This window comes from Diorhabda carinulata, chromosome 3, assembly GCF_026250575.1.
Source record: "Diorhabda carinulata isolate Delta chromosome 3, icDioCari1.1, whole genome shotgun sequence".
NCBI classification, from domain to species: Eukaryota; Metazoa; Arthropoda; class Insecta; order Coleoptera; family Chrysomelidae; genus Diorhabda; species Diorhabda carinulata.
The window spans coordinates 26,436,691-26,454,867 of record NC_079462.1 but is presented as its reverse complement, the minus strand read 5'-3'; the positions used below and the strand labels follow the sequence as shown (position 1 = coordinate 26,454,867).

Here is an 18,177-nt window from a genome sequence, read left to right as displayed (position 1 = left end):
CATATCTGTAAGATATAAGATAAAAAAAAGGTGAATGAATCATTTAAACCTATGTTGGACATCTTAGTGGGGTGAATGCTATGATCCAAGCAATCAAAAGCTAATAGTCTGTATAGGTAACATCAACCTGATTATCGTTATCTAAGTGTGCTACCATATATTGCTTTCATCACGTTAAATTCGAGACTGTAGATTTAGCAGGATAAAAACTATACTTTCAACATTTGATGCGAAACAACTTTCTACAGCATACTTTCAAATATCTTAGAAAAATTGGATATAATTGTGATGAGGCGATAATAGCCTTATTATCCTTCTCAAAAGCGTAATATCAAATAGATAACATAATGGTTTTGCAAAAACAGACGCACAGTTCCGTAGTAGAAAGGTTGCTGAACAATCAAGGGCAGATATAAAGTTTGTTTAATTTTTTTTAGGCAAGTTAAAACTTCAAACTCGGCAAACAATTCATATTTGAATCAATTTTTCCAAAATTAGGAGTAGATGAGGTGATATATCCTGACTAAAAATAATTGAAAAAGTATTTACGATGTCATCTGGTTGGTCAAGGGGTTCGCTCTAAAAAAACATGTTAGTAGTATTCCTATTGGTATTAATATAGGAAGAAAACTTCTAAGGATCACTTGGGAGCTGTTGTTCTACATTACTCATGTAATTATAATGACTCCGTCGTATATTTCTTGTGCCAAATATTGTGTAACTCATAAACCAAATAGGGATATACAATGCTATTCATAAATTCCCTCTTATCTTGGAAATATTATACATAAACCGTGTTAAATTTGGCAACTGAAAGTCACAAAATCATTGTGACTATTAAATTCTTAAATGAACTCTACGGAAAGTATCTTTTTTCACAGTAATTGAAAAAACCTATAGAAAGGTACTAATATGGTTTGTATTTACTCATAGTTGATGGAATTCAAATTTTTCTGTTTAATTTTAATTACTGATTGAAAAATCTACTCGAAGTGAACTTCATTCATTTTAAAACATTAATTTTGTAATTTTTAATAGAGAGAAATGCTCTATTTAAAAAAAATTGTTACAATTTGTAGAAAAAAGCTTGTAAAAACTAAAAAACAAACATAGAAATAACTTAATAAAAATAAAACAAAAAAATTTCAATATACAGAAGAAAACCATAATGAATAACAAAATTATAGGTAATAGTAACAGGTAATAATTAGTATATAAATATTATTGTAAGAATAGAAGTCGTTGACAGTGTAGAAGGCACATTCCATTAAATATGCGGAATGCGGGAAAATATTATAACGATTTGATTTCAAGTACTTGTGCATTTTTTTTCATTGTAAAATATTGAGCCCTTGACTAATTCTGAACGTGGAGTAGGTAGGTAAATGTCGTGCTCCGAGTTCCTAAGTGGGTAGTGCAGCGACCTTTCTAAAATTGGAGAAGCGTGCTTACGAATTAGGCAAACGGATTCAAAGGTGAATAAGGAAGAAAGAGTCAGAATTTTTAATCTTTTAAAGAAGTTCCTGCAGTGAGCCCTGCTGTTTTGTCCGAGTAAATATATAACGGCTCTTTTTTGTAGTTTGAAGATTCGCTCAAATTGAGTCGCACTACACTTACCCCAGAAGGAAAGGGCATATCGGAAATGCGATTCAATAATACAGTGTTAAGGAGTTGGATAAGTTCAGTTCTTTGGAAACTGGTCTCAGCGCAAAACCGGAGGAACTTAACTTTTTAGTTAAGGCAGCAATATGTAACCCCATTTGAAGCATTAAGAATTTTACAGATTCAACGACGCCAATGGTTGTGTTATTTAATGAAAAAAGGCTGTAATGCATTTTTATATGATGATGGTATAAATCTTCGATTTGAGATATTCCCACAGGACAAAAGCGTACAGTTTTTCAACAATTCTAGATATATGATACCGCAAACATGTTGCATTTTTTTGTTCCACATTTGTACTAGAGCCTGTATAAAATGGTTCATTGGAGTAAGATCAGAAATATTGTTCCTAATCGATAGATTTCTTGAACGGAATATTATAATTTATCGTAATATTTATTAACGTCAGCACATTATTTACCATACGAAAACTATTATTCAATTATAGTTACTTTCACTTATATTAACACTACCTTAAAAATACTTACGCCAAAATTCCTGACATATGAAATATTTCGGCATTCAAATACGCTAAATAGGCCATAACAAATATAAAAATAGGTTCTATAACTCGCACTTCATTCGTAAATTTAGTCACTAAAGAGGTAGCCATACCCCAGATCACACCGATAACCGTACCGCCGATGGCCACCACCCAGAAATTTAAAAATCCCGAAAACATATCGACGTAGAGAATATTTTTCAATCCCATCTGGGTGTAGGATTCGAACAAGTGGTAAAGCACGACAGTAACCGCATCGTTGAGTAGCGATTCACCAAACACGACTATGTACAATATCTCGTTAACTTGAATTTCTTCGAATACTGCTAGCACCGCCACCGGATCGACTGCAGAGATCAAAGAGCCAAACAGGAACATGTCTAGCAGGGGAGTATCACAGGAAAACAGACCTGTTAGTCCGACCGCCCATAAGGAAGCACCTGTAACAAGAACATTTACAATATCTTATATAGATTTTAAAACGCAGGGAAAAGATTTTATATTCAATAAAATCAATAAAAAAATCTTAAGTATCATATGTGTACTCCCAATTATCCTGACAAACCACAAAAGAACATTTTATAATTCGTAGTTGGGAGAACGAAAACAGACTAAGTCAGTAAAAGCTAAGAAATCTCCATTAATTAGATTCGTGGGATATTGCTGTTCAATTATCATCAGAGGAATATGGGAAAAGTACCCAATGAAACTATTGGGATAAACTTCAATGACCCCAGCACATTATCTAAAAAGTCTTTTCCTATGTGAAAATTTCATTTGAAATTGTAGCTTTAGTAGTTTCAGCTCTGCAGAATATGTTCTTTTATAATATATTCAAATGGTATGTTTTGGAAAAAGTAGTGATATTGGAAATTCTGTCTAAGTAATGCATATCTTGTATTGAACTATTATTAGCACCTTGTAAAATTTACTGTGGGTAAGAAAACATTCAAGTAAATAATATTGGACAGTCCTATGATGATGTACTATGATCTTCATGAAAAAATCTTAACACATAACTGGAATTAGTATTATTCCACTGAATAATTCCTTTGATAATCTGCTTTGGTCATAGTAATAACAGCTATGAACTGTCAATTATCCCAATTTCCAAAAAATTTGCTTGTATTTTATACAAGCAAGGTATTTTACTAGAATTATAAGCGATTTTTGTTCCGACTTCTATGTAGTAAAAATTTATACTCAATCAATTCAGCCAATTGTTAATTGGAAAGCTCCTAAAATGATATTTTTGTTATTTGGGAAGATAAACCATCAAAAATTTGGCCTTTAATTTCCATAAATCCATTCTGAAAGACTAATTGGATTAATACTTACCAATGACCTCGTTAAAAATAAATACTATAACTTCTAAATTCAGTTAGCTGGGGGAAAAGTATTTATACATTCCTATAGCATTTAATTCAATTACAAGTACGGGCTATTTTATTTTAATTTCGATATATAAAATATTTCCTGACATGCAACAAGCCCTTTTCTAATACCAAACTGCTTTTATTATATAATGCTTTGATAAAACATTGTTTTAACACTTCTTATAAGGATAGAGTGACTAATCAAATATATCATTCAAAAATTTATGATGTACTTGATTTGCATTGATGTAAATAGAGAGAAATGCTTAATTAATTGTTACAATTTGTAGACAAAAGCTTGTAAAAACTAAAAAACAAACATAAAAATAACTAAATAAAGATATATATACAATAAAATTTCAATATACAGAAGGTAACCATAATGAATGTGGAGTAGGTAGGTAAAGGTCATGCTCCGCGTTCCTAAGTGGATAGCCGCGCAACAACCTTTTTGAAATTGGAGAAACGTGCTTACGGATTAGGCAAACGGATTCAAAGGTGAATAAGGAAGAAAGAGTCAGAATTTTTAATCTTTTAAAGAAGTACCTACAGTGAACCCTGCTGTTTTGTCTGAGTAAATATCTAACAGCTTTTTTTGTAGTTTGAAGATTCGCTCAAACTGAGTCGCACCACAAGTAACCCAAAAGAGAAGGGCATATCGGAAATATAACTCAATAAGGGCATAATAACTGAGGAGGTGGATACGTTCAGTTCTTTGGAAACTGATCCTAGCGCAAAGCAGGAGGAATTTAATTTTTTAGATTAGGCGGCAAAAAGTAATTTCAAGAAATTGCCCATTTCAAGCATTAAGAATTTTACAGATTCAACGACGTCAATGGTGGTGTTATTTAATAGAAACGCAGCAATGTATTTTAATATGATAAAACTTTAATATTAAAAACGTTGAGACAGAGAAGATTAGAATCGCATCATGATTTAAAGGTGATTAGGTTACTGATATGGTTCTATGAAGTGCCGTGAGATAAGGGTTGCTTCAAGAGGAGCTAGTATCATCTGCAAATATACATCTATCTAAATACTGATGTCTAGAGAGGCGATGCCGTTTATAAACAGGAGAAACTGAGCCTTGAGTCACTCCACATTCTATAGGCTTACAAGAAGACATCGTTGTATCAAACCTTACAAGCTGACTTCTGTTGATAAGGTGTGACTTAAAACATGCGAGTGGTATTCCCTGAAGCCCTAGTACTGCAATTCGTTAATTAAAATATTATTATCAACACAATCAAATAGCATAACTACCCAAAAAATTCCTGTAAACAATGGTATTCGACAAGGAGATTCTCTTATCCCCGTATTGTTCAACATCGTTAAGGACGAAGTAATAAAAAGCACTCGTAACCTGAAAGGGTATAAAATGGGTAACAAAGACGTCAAGATCCTATGCTACGCCGATGATGCTGTTCTGAATACAGAAAACGATGTTGACCTACAGAGATTACTATTCATATTCAACACAACGGCAAAAAGTTTAAAAACGAAGACAATCAAAAGCCTTACAAATAGCACAAAGAATTGTTGCAGTGTAACGATGGCTGTTTAGGCTAGAGTAGACATTATTTAGGAGGGAGAATATAGTATCATTCGTGCATTTGTTACTTAAAAACCCAAATTTATAGGTAGTAAGTATTTTATATTTAAACAGAAATGATAAAAGCTTCTTTTTAACCAATATTTTATATTGATTGGTACTAGATAGATAAGTAGAGTCATTAGAAAATTAACTTAGAATCAATCCACCCTTATTTGAAGTGTTGGAAAAATTATTTCAGAATTTTTAGTTTGGTTTTCTATTGAAGCGTGTTTTTTTCAGTTTTTATAACAACAATTAATTTTTATTCAAATTGCAATTATGCAATTGCGCATATCTGAACACGTCCTCTGTTAGTCGATACAAAACACTACCAGAAATCAAATATGAAAAAAATAGCTAAACTGGTGATTCCATTAACAATCATGGCACGATTTATGGAATTATGGTATTGTCATCGGTCAGTAAAAAGTGCCCGATAATTCAAGTTATCAAAATCGACATCAAAGGAGGTACACTACTAGTGGTAGGAAACTTTCATCCATGTCTTCCTGACAACGGCTGTAAGCGGTGACATTAATTTATTGTTACCATTTTCGTTTTCTTAAAAACTTTCTCATAGATGACTATCAGAACTGCTGAGACAAGAAGATCTATGTGTAGCATATGGTTTGATTTGGAAGCTATTTCTATAAATTATACTTCTCTACTGTTTTCCTTTTGTCATCCTATCAACTACTTTTTAATTACTATTTGTAAATTACTTTTGAGGTTATTGTGAGTTGTTCACTTCTATATAATCAAATGGAAAACTTTTTGGAAATTTCGAGTAATAATAACCAGCCAAATTCCTGAAGAGCATATCCGTCATTGTATACATTTTGAGTTTTGCAATGGTTGTAACGTAACAACGAACTATACTGAACACACTACACTACTACACCAACATTATTGTAAACAATACGAATATCACCAAAGGTTCCAGAAATTTCAAGTTAGTTTAAATATGAACTATGTTCATGAAAGTGAATTACACGTTGGTAAATGCCAAGATGGTTCTTTAAGTTCAGATCTGATAATTTTGATTATGCTTATGCCTAAAGTGGAAGTAAGAATTTGCAAAAGATTGGAAAAACAAGCAGAGTGGGTACTTCAGTTCAGCATAAAATACCCGAAGAGAATGAAACCAATCTATCCACTGCATGCAACGTATTGCTTCAACGGCACCATAGTGAATCTTATTGTGATTGCTTATTCACTTGAGAAGAAACATAGGTCCTATATGATAAACCAAAACGCAAAAAGTACTGCGAAGCTAGGTTTACATCCCAAAAAGATGCTCCTGTGTTTTTGGTGAAGTATACGCGGAATGGTCGTTTTGAAATGCTGAAACCTGAATTAAGCGTTGATTTTTATCGGTCCGGCATTGAAAATTTGAACACCAGATGGCAACATGTTTATAACGAAAATGATTAGAATTTCATTCGTTTGTATTTAATATAAGAAAGCAATATTACTTTCCAGTCCACTTTTGAACTTCTAGAATACTCTCTCATTGGTAGGTCAAGTTTTATCAAGACTGTCTATCCAATATTTTCTGAAATATTCTATTTTTTCATTGTTCAAAATTCAAATAATTTCTTACTATTTTCGCCTTGTTCAAATCTGCGGACTATTTTGTAACCAGTATTTTTTAAATCGGCTGAATATAGAGTAGAGTTAATTATTCATAAATTATTTTCTATTTTAAAACTCATATCAACACCGTTCTACCTCAGTTGAATCAAATTATCAAAAGTGACTCAATTTGTGATGAACTTACCTATAGTTAATGTATTAAAAATAGTACCAACAACAGCAAACAATAATATAGTGCCGAAGTGTTCAAAAAACAATCGATTAGGCATGAAATAGCCGGCGTCGAGTATGATCGGTGGAAGCATGTAGAAGAAAAACGTGTCTGGCGTTAATGGTGACATGTGGACGCTGTCTGTCATATGCACCAAAATCACTCCGATCACCACTCCAACGAATATCAATAGGCACGATTCTGGAAATATTGCGCTCAACTTTGGGGCCATATGAAATCCTGAAACAAAATATAGATACCAGTATGAATAATTATAATTTAGAATATATTACCAACAGTAATTTACAAAATTTCAATATTATTAGCTATCGTTCCAAGTTTTATCTCTAAAAAATGTTCAATAAAAAAGTAGACCATTTGCATGTAAGTTTGACCCAAGATCTTCACGTATACCTTTTTCTTCACATTTTTGATGTTACCTTATCATAGCACTTAATTATTGTAAGGAAAATTTAATATAGGATAAAACCAACACATATAACGGAATTAATATTCGCAGATGCTTTGGTATTCTAAATGAAATCGAATGAAAATATACGGCATAACTTCTTCATTGACCCTTGTCGCCTATCTAAAGTACTTTGATCGGACCAGTACCTTCGATGTTGGTTGTTCAAAGGCGAAGCGAAGATTGTTGTTTTCTAGAGACTAAAATGAGATGTAATAAGAAAGACCCAAGAATATTTGAATTTACCGAAAAAACTGACCGCATTTTTAACAGTCAGACATAAAAGAGCTTCACTGTATTGGTGATTTTAATTAAGTATTATAGCTAAAGTGAACTGTCTCAATCAAAATAGAATATTTGGAACAAAATATACATAAATTTTAAGTAAAAGTTTGATGTACCTCAAAACTCATATCAACATCGTGTTGCGAGATTACGGATTCATTTTCAAACAAAAAAATCACGGATCAAAGTGTAAAATATAACATAATAATAAAAAAAGAAATTGGAATTTATCTCCGACATTTATAACTTACGTCTTGCATTTATTACATATCAAACTGTCGTCTGAGGATACTTTCGTTTCAATTGTTGTTATGTAGAGAGCCTAGTTTATCCATTATTCCTATACCATGTATCCGTTTGGAAACAAATTGGGCCAGAGTTCTTAGTCTATTCGTAAGTAGCTCTACTTTTGTAGTTTGATGAAGAGGTTCGTTTGGAGAATTGTGTAATGTGTTCGTCTCTGTTAAGTCTCATGGTTATTATCTGTTCTATCTGAAGTATTTCATTTCCTCTTGAATTATATACGAGAAAAGTTTTATGAAAAAATCACCAGAGGTCCACACTTTTGCTATGGTGATTATACTATTAGTATCCGCCGTCTTTCTGATATCATCGGTCAAAATGTTTCATAAATCTTACAGATAGATCTGTTTTAATACTCAACTGTGTCTGTTGTTAGCGAAATCCGGAAAAAAATGAATTTCGACTGCTAACTGAATATTGTTTTTAAAATAATGGATCATATGATCACGGATGATGGAGAAGGCCCGTTTTCCAATGCACTTTTCATTGGTCTGCTATTACCTCCGATAAAAAATGGCTGGGTATGAAGCGATTTCAGAAAAACGAGGTGATTATTGCAGAGACAAACGACTATTTCACGAAAAATTATTTTTCGGATGATTTGAAAAAATTTGGAACTCACTGGATTAAAGGTGTAGATTTAATTGAGAAATTGGCGTTATATGGCCAATCTTTTATAAATATATGCTGCTGTTTTCTCGTGTATATCCATTGTTTTTATAATTCGAACGTAATTTTTTCGACTTATGAATTACATTTTGTTCTAGATTGTCATAACAAAGAACTTCACATTTCTGACGCATGGTATTGTATAACAGTGTCAACTTAGTGTCAAACACAAATACTTTATTGATAATTTATTTAATTGTAACTTGTATTTATTGTATCGTTAATTATAGTGAATCAAGTTTGATATGCATTTTCAATTTACAACCTAAATACAATTTTAAAATTTTTGTCCTGCCTTTTTCTGTGCTTTAGAATTTAGTAAGTGTATATTAGTGCGGTACTTGAAAATTGGTCAAAAAACATTTCCCAATCTTTATCGAAGCACCCTACCTATTTCCTTCCACTCGTTAAAAAGGATTACAGTTATTTATGTAAAAGTTTTTACATTGTTTAACGAATAACTACCATCATTCAGACGTATTCCAATACATTGAGAGAAAATAAATAATTATGCGTTATAACCTTTATATTGAAATATTTTTTTATTTTGTTTTATCTGGAAAGAATGTATTTTCCTTTATGGTTTTTGCTTTGAAATTTCGTTTTCCAGAAAAAAAAACGAATGGGGTACAAAAAACTCAGTTCACGTCTGGTACCCTGTTTAAACCAAACTTCCTTACTTGCAGATACATTCTAATCGTCTATTTACGTTTTATAATTTTATATTCAGGTGTAGCAAGTTAACGCGGTAAAATAATGATTTTTTTCTTAGTTCTAAGTAGGACTATAATTATGTGCATCTGTCTGACCAACGGCGTATAATGCCGTCCAATTTATAATGATTTGATTGCCTTTTAACGAATACTTTCTCGCATAAAATATAAATATTTTTAAAAGTATTCATAAAAATAATAAATTTTCAATTTTGTCATTGATCAACTTTACTTCAAGACAATAATATACAATTTTTAGAGTCTATATATTTGCTTCGCAACTAACAATAATAAATACCGTTTTTATTCTGCATCTGTTATCTGAAGTTTATTGTATTCTACCATGAGTGCTACTCCAGGTTTGGCTACATCATTAACAAGTTTGACTGAATTTGATGGTGCCTTACAAGTCTGGTAGAATTGATTTTCTTCCCCATTAATAACATATGTTTCTTAAAAGTCTGAGAGTAAGTCCATAATTTCAAAAACTTCTTTTAATAGGGTCACTACAAAATGAACACATGCACGTTTTAAGAGTTCATCGTTTTCTGAATTTTTCAAAGTACGCATCATTTTTCTTTCAGAAGCAACATTTGGATGAAAAATACAAAAGTTGTAATTTGTTATGCTGACATGTCTACTTTATCTATTGGTACTTGAAGAACTGTAAAAGTATCAAAGAATTTCAACCGAAAAACTGATATACCGGGACAAGTTTCAAATAAACGCTTATAACACTCATTCCTACAACAAAAGTAGAAAATGTTATTTAGTAATAACTGCGGTAACACATAAAATGGCCACCAAAGAACAAAAACTGATTATTTCAAAGAAGCCATCGTATTATTTGCATCTGGTTTGAATTCAACTGCTGACAGTGACGGTTTACAGTCTTGTTTTTAATGGACGTTATAATTAATTTAATTTAATTAGTTTTTATTATTATTGAATATTTAAATTCCTTGTGTCTGATGGCTTTTTCGCGAGCATTTAATTAGGTTAGGAGCATTTGAGCTAGACGGTACAATGTTGAATAGAAGTACCAAAGTCAGCCGAGAGTTTGGTCATCATGATTTACATATCCAATGTGAAAGGGCTCTTTAAATATGTTTTAGTGCCTAAGACGAGAGCATGGAGATCAGTCAGAAAATGTTACTATTAAACAGATTGAACAATTCCATATCCTACAATTTCTCGCATTTTAAAACGAAAAAAATTTAACCACAGACTAATAAAAGTCGATGATGCGTTCAAAAATGTTATTCGACGAATAGTATATGACTGTTAGTTATGCTATGATAGTTAGTTATGCAACAAGTGTAAAAAGTGTTTATTGCACCCGACGTGAATTTATCTAACGAGTTGCATACAATATTTTTTATACGTTCATGAGAAAAAAATGTTTTAATCAGCTGAAGAAAAATGAAAAGCGTAATTTAAGAGCAAAATATTTAATAACTAATTAACACTATCGGATAACATTGAGAAAGTTAGAAGCTAGTATTTAGGAATAATTTAACTGGAACATTATTTGTACCAATTATATTAAAAGTAAATGTACAATTTTTGCAATTTTCAATATAAATATTTCGTAGTGAATTATTTTTTAATTCTACTTCTTGATTTGTGATTTCTCTAAGTGTACTAGTACTTAGTATCTGTACATTGTCATTTTCTGCAGCTTGAAATATTGGTTTTGCAACATTGAGTTTGTTTGCAAGTGATTGCTCTACGTATTCTTCCGCTAACGCCGACGATTTCCATCCACCGTGTCGTTTGAGCTCTAGGATATCTACTCCAGTATTTGCAAGAAGTGTTGGGGATGATCTCCTGAAGCAATGACCTGTGTATAGCTCAGGATTCTCCAAATTCGGAAATTTTTACGGGATTTTAGCAAACGTGTTTACACCAATAGCACTTATCATTTCGGTAATTGATAAAAAACGTTGAAGAGCGCAAAATCGTCTATAATTTTTTTTCCCTCATAGTTGTTTTCGCTTCTTGAAGTATACATTCTCATACTCTTTCAAGTTCTTAGATAGCAATCATTTCTTGCTATGGAACAAGTAGATTGTGTAATTCTTCACCACAAACGAGTGAACTTAACTCTAGATTCCTCCTACTTAGAGAATTTAAACTAATCTTTAAACAACCAAATTTTGAGCGAGTATTTAGCCTTCTCCATCCATCGAGCTTTTCGCAAGTTACCTCTAAATGCATCTCCTCTTTCCATTACTTCTGCTAGAAAAATCCTTGTGTTCAAAATCTGTAAGTTGACTTTTTCATTGCAGATTCATTGTCTATTATTTTTTCAGTGATTAGATTATCAGTTATGCAAGTATGAAATAGGCAAAACTCCGACTCACTCAAGAAAAACTTCCAGAATACTGCACCACGAAACAAAAAACAGTTTTCACAGCCTTATATCATACTATGAATCAATTTGATAATGACTATGGATTTGTATTGATAAATAATAATTGGATTGAAATCTCAGAGCTTGTAATCTTTGTCAAATTCTTTATTTCATTAATAGAACAAAACAAGGAGATGCCTCATATAAAATGTTAAATTTTAAGGACTTCCCTTGTGGGTATCTTAGAAGTTAACGCATAATAAAAATCGAATTTTTTCTTTATACAGCCACACACCGTTAGTTTCTTATCATTGACCAAGTTGGCAACGTTCCAGGAAAGAATATAGGATAGATGAACAGAAATATAATGACCTTGATACCGTAATATGCCCGTGTTAACCATTAAAAGCTGAAGCGTCATAAAATATGGAGATTCTTAATTTCATTTTGTATTTCATCTTAATCAGGGGAATGTAGGTTGTGGTATCAATCATTTAATAAAAACCACAAACAACAATGTTAAGGTGAAATAATTACATTTTTTACACCCCTAAATAAATGCTTGTAATATGTCATTCATTAAATGTAAAAGTGCTAGCACGTCTTATTATTTTCAACTCAATCTTTTTTCACAAGATTTCAATATTCGTCACTTTTTACTCAACATCCAATGTCTCATTTAGAATTCAATTGAAATGACAAGTACAAAGTGACAAAAAAAGTTATAATCGGTTTTGTTATGATTTTTGTTTGTTTGTTATTGGGTTTACAAGGTGAATTTAACAAATACTCTTGTTTCCTTTGTCTGTGGGATAAAAGAGCCAGAGAGTACACTGTTGATCTAAAGAATGGTAAACTGACCCAAAAATTATGAAAAAAAAGTCATGTCATTTTCAATTATTTTCTTATTATTCGTATAAGTCAAATGAGTTTTATGTAGTAATGAAATATTTCTAAAATTATTACTCTTTCTAGCTAACTATCATCTAAATTAGCAGCAATTTTAGCTAGAGTATAAAAACAGTGTTAATTTGAACTATTTGGTCGTTAGCTAATATTTATACCCAAGAAATTCAAAAATGTAATAGAGAATTGTAGAATTGAATGTTTTAGTTATTTATCACGACAGGACTTCTAAATACTTGACGTTGTGTACTCAAAGAATTGTGTCTTTTGCACATAAAATATCAAAAGTTTTCATTATATTTTATATATATATATATATATATATATATATATATATATATATATATATATATATATATATATTTATAATGTAATTTATCTATCGGAACCTAATCTTAGAACTGGTAAAAATGTCCCAATTTATAGATATGATTTTATCGTTAATTCTATTTAATGACACCAGTACGATTTTTAAACAAAAAAAAATACTGCTGTAGCATACTATAGTAGTCTGGATCTTCATGACCAGCAAAAAGGTATAACCCGTAAGGTTCTTTAATTACATTTAAGAACCACATACAGAATAGTTACGTTCAATATTGATTTTGAAAAATGATATGAGAGGTTTTTAATTTATTGACATCAAACTAAATAATATATTTATGACACTGCTTATGATTCCTTTTATGGAGCGTCATATCCTCCCTCCTCAAAAACCAGATATAAACAATGGATGGATCCTATCGCGCTTGGTACCATATTTCCATTGTTCTGATAACTTGGATTTATAGGAATCTAAAAGTTCATAAAATAGCTGCTGGTAGTTTGTTATCCATATTATTGCCCAAAAATTCCCTCCTTTAACTTGAGGTAGCTTAACTGGGGAAAGACTTGTCTTAGGTATTTGAACCCTTCATCCTATCCTCACATAGTCTTCTTTCTCTAAACGACTGTCTTATACAAAAAGAAAACATCAATATTTCGTAAAATCTGCCTGAGGTCCCACTGAAATTGCGATAACTTTCAAATCGCCACATATCTGCCACTTGTAGCAGTATTTTATCTAAAAGGGAGCGAATATTTTCGAATACTTCTCTCATTATTACTTAATGGGCAAGTATATTTCGATGATTTCACGAACAATCGCTATTCACATTCACAAAGGGAAATGCTTGATTTCAAGTTCCTTAATTAAACTATTGATATCAGTAAATACATATAACGAATTTTTCAAAGTGAAGAAAAGAGTGTGATGACAATAAAGTAGTAAACCAAAAAAAATGATGATATATCAAAATTATAACAGAGCCGAATATAAACAAAAATAAGAATATACGAAAGTGAGAGGTCTGGGAAGTTCTGAATTGGTGGTGGAAGTTTTTACGTCGACCTTGACTTTCTCCAAATTTACGACAGATATATAACAAAAATAATATGCTGGAAGATTGCATAAATAGCATTAGAATGTAATGCAACAATAAACTAATTATTTTTTGCATGTGTAAATTTAGAATAGAAATTTTATTTGTACTTAATGAAGTACTCAATAATTTTATGTTCAAAAGAAATGTATCAATAATATCAAGAAAATTGCACATTTAAAATTTACACTGACAAATACAGACGCACACTCAAACTACAAATTTTATGTGAAAATCTAATAATAAACAACATCGTTTAATTAAAACAAGTTGTAAATCACTTTCAATTTAATATAAATAATTTATTTCGGTATATATATATATATATTATTTTCTATTAGACTCTCTGTATATATGTTACGTAACTCTATTAGAGCTAGTTGCTTGTGGATCTCAGCTGATACAAACAACAACTCACCTATTTTGGACAGACTGGCACAAAAAATCCATAAAGCTATGATAAATGGAGTTTCTACTCTATGGAAAGAGACCGATATAATTGGATACCTCGTCACCTCTTTTTTATCCGCCGTTTTTTCAGTGACGAAACTAGTAATCGGTTTTTCTGTATTGTCTGCGTTGTTCTCAACCGGTGGTCTCTGATCCGAAGATGTCGAGATAGTTTTATACAAACTGCTATATTCATAAGAGTTGGCGCCAAGGTTGGTAGAAGTTTGTTTGTGGCTATCGGCAGCATGATTCGGCGGCTTGGCAAAACAATCGCAATATCCAATCAACAACAACAATAACAATAGCAACAACACGTAACGTGTCCTGTTCTTGCAAGCTCGCCTTGAAAGGTTAACACTATGTTCCAAAGAATACATCACATACGGTCTATCGACGCGTGAGGACTGCCATTAGGGCAGTCTGATGCAGGTACCGTGCACCTGACGAGACTGGGGTTAGGGCGGTTGTTAAGAGTCGATGGGGACGTCCAAACGCCGACGCGTCGCTTGTATGTCGGCATGCGCACAAGGGATGCGACGCTCAACATTTTTCTGATGGTTCGACAAATATCATTTCTCCTTTTACAGAGTTGGGCCCAATTCGTCTACCACATCCAGAATATATATTATTAGAAGTAGGATAGAAGACACTTATTTTTAACAGTATATAGTTAGCAAATTTCTCGATTTTTTAAGTTTGGGAACAACAAATCATCGAAAATGAGTCGGATACGGTGATAATATTGAGACAATAAATTGTAATGACGTTCGGCTAATTTTTCTGCAACTAGAGCGAGCAAACGAGAAAACGCTTTGTTGTAATGAAACTAAACCCTTTTCTTCAACAAATGCAGTGGAAATTTTGCATCAAAATTTATAAACAAATCAGTATATTATTTGTCAATTATCGTTTTCTTCTTTTTTCATGCGTATAAATAAAGATTAATCCCAAAACACTGTAGCCATGACCTCCTTGGTTAAACAAACAGTTTCTTACTTTCTTACAAATACAGTATACTGCCCCGACAGTATGTTTATTTGTGGAATAAAATAATGTAATTAAGTTTCATTTACTATGACATCAACGTAAAAAAACCACTTGAACTACGCTTGAAGATATGGAAACATTCTTTTTGATCAGCATCAAGCTAACACAGCACCCATCTTGGAGATAGCTTTTTCATGTGTAGTCATATATAATTATTTAATATACTATGAAAAATAAAATTTGAAAGTTCCCCATCATTCCCCTGTAAGGAAAAAATTTTGATTCAAGAGCAAAGGTCAAAAAAATGAGTTTTTTGCCATTTTCAGAAAAACGGTGAGTTTTATCATAAAAATACCTCAGACAAAAATTGTAGATCATAAAATTATACAAAAAATGTATCGATACTTTTTTTCCTACGAGTCACCGTTTTTGAGATATAAATATTCAAAAAATTGTAAAAGTTGTAATCATCATAATATGCTGAAAATCGCGAAAAACTCATTTTTTTGACCTTTGATCTTGAATAAAATTTTTTCCTTACACGGGAATGATGGGGAACTTGCAAATTTCATTTTTCATTGTATTTTAAACAATCTTACAGATTTTCAGCTTGGTGGGAATTTATGTAGCTTCACTATTATTTTTTGGTCTTATTTGACAGGACTAATTGATTTGAGATATTTATTTAATTAGCTATTTCACGTGCTTTATTTAAAACTACGCACAAGGGCACAGAGTAGTACAGTGAATTACGACGCTGGTCCACTTTCAGCATCATCCGTGTTCATATAGCTCATATTTTAACAGCAAAGAATTCGTGGGACGGAGCTCTTTCAGAATAATGTAACGTAGCTCTTCTCTATATAATCACCATAGCGAAAGTGTTTTTTTATTCTTTATTTTTGAATCAAATTATATAATTTGTACAACTTTGCTGAAATAAGTATTCCAATACAAAAATTACTTATATCCACTTATTCTAGAGGTGTACAATGAGACATTTCCATATTAAATTATTAAGGTGTTGCTACTCATAAACGTATTAATGATTATTTCTATGGTATGTGTCGCCAAAAAGTATTATCATTTGAAAAAACTTTTTGCATGGTTTGTTCAGGGGAGAAAATAGTCCCGAATAGGTCATTATAGCATAAAGAATGTATTCATGTAATATGTAGTAAAATAAAATCATGAATGATTAACATAAATGATATTTAGCTCAAAATGTTTGAAAAATATGTTTGTTCTAATTAGTGTAATCCAATAATCGGAAAATACAAATGTTAGGCATCGTAATCCGTCTCGTGAAACGTGGATTTGTAAACATTAGACAGAAACATAAGGTTAATCGGTAGTTTGAATGTTTCAACAGGTTTGTTCCAGCCCATTAAAAAACCGTCTTTGGTCCGATTACGATTCTGCGCCATTACGTGTTCCAACCGGGCGGTTACCGTAATACGAAAGATTCTTATTTGTGTTCCAACCGACTTAAGTATCGTTTGTGAACCGTTTCCAGAACGGTTCTTTCGATACTTGGTTGATAGCAAGTACTGTTACAAGAACCGTGCGTAGCCGGAGATTGCGCAGAAAATATCTATAAACGCTTCCGATAACCGTTCCAAATACGGTCCCGACTAGCAGGCTGGAACAAACCTAATGTAAAGAGAATTTTATTTTTGTAGGAATCAAATATTCGGAATTTATTGATAAATAATCCGATCGAGAGCGATATAAGGTACCCAAATAATCAAATATATGGGACTTGAAATCTAATAGGTTCGTTCTAACCCTTCATAAAACCGTCCTTGGTACGGTGTCGTATAGATTACGTTTTCCAACCTGGCAGCTACCGTTATACGAACGAGTCTATGTTGAGTTTCAACCGACTTAAATATCGTTCGTGAACCGTTTCCCGAACGGTCTTTTCAATACTAGGTTGAGAGTTGTTACCAGAACCGTGCATACCCGGAGATTGCGCAAAAAATATCTATAAATAATTCCAAAAACCGTTCCAAGGACAGATTAGCAGGCTGGAACAAAACTAATGATTTATCCTTGTTATCAGTGATAAATTTATCGTCATCAGTTCTTACTGTCGCCTATGAAATTATGTTTTACAGCTAAGTATTATCTACTGTCTGTCCCGAAGACTTGTTATATAGTATACAAAAGCATATATTCTAAAATGACATAAAACTATTAATTATAAAATAGATTTTTTATTTCTCAACATATAATAACCCTCGTTCTAGATATTGATCGGATATTTAGAAAATCTGAGCCAGTCCTACTCTCATAGGCAACTTTTCGGTTGACTGATAGCTACTATTTTTTCCATTTGACAAATTCGTGAAGCTGTTAACGTTCTTCCTTTTGGAGTTACATTCGGATCGTCACACAAAAAGAAATTGTATATTGGAATGTCTAAACCGCTCTCGAATCCTAATTAAATTGTGCTATTTCTATTGAGGTGAAATATCAAAACTATAATCTAGTAGGTACAGGGATTCCCGTTTATCGAAAATAAATAACTAAAGGAATGACTCAGCTCATGACGGAAATTTGATTTTGACAGGAAACCAAAACTTCTTGACTGAAACAAAATATAATTTTAGCAAACCGATAATTTCTTTGAATTATTAGTAGTGTATAGTGAAAATATTTATCAAATTTATAG

At 31.9% G+C, this 18,177-nt stretch overlaps 1 protein-coding gene across 4 annotated transcripts in view; it reads right to left on the bottom strand.

Moving 5' to 3' along the window:
* The window catches only part of LOC130891428 (probable Na(+)/H(+) antiporter nhx-9), a 47,877-nt gene extending 32,909 nt beyond the window's left edge, over positions 1-14,968 (bottom strand). For 3 of the 4 annotated variants that reach the window (XM_057796178.1, XM_057796179.1, XM_057796180.1), the window contains exons 1-3: positions 14,482-14,962; positions 6,915-7,181; positions 2,151-2,604 (exon numbers count right to left, since the gene is read on the bottom strand). In XM_057796178.1, coding sequence (XP_057652161.1) covers positions 2,151-2,604; positions 6,915-7,181; positions 14,482-14,890 — 1,130 coding nt within the window. In that variant the 5' untranslated portion in view covers positions 14,891-14,962. Of the gene's footprint in view, positions 1-2,150; positions 2,605-6,914; positions 7,182-14,481 lie in introns of all 4 variants that reach the window. The other variant, XM_057796177.1, reaches the window with a different exon arrangement.
* Between the last annotated feature and the right edge of the window lie 3,209 nt (positions 14,969-18,177).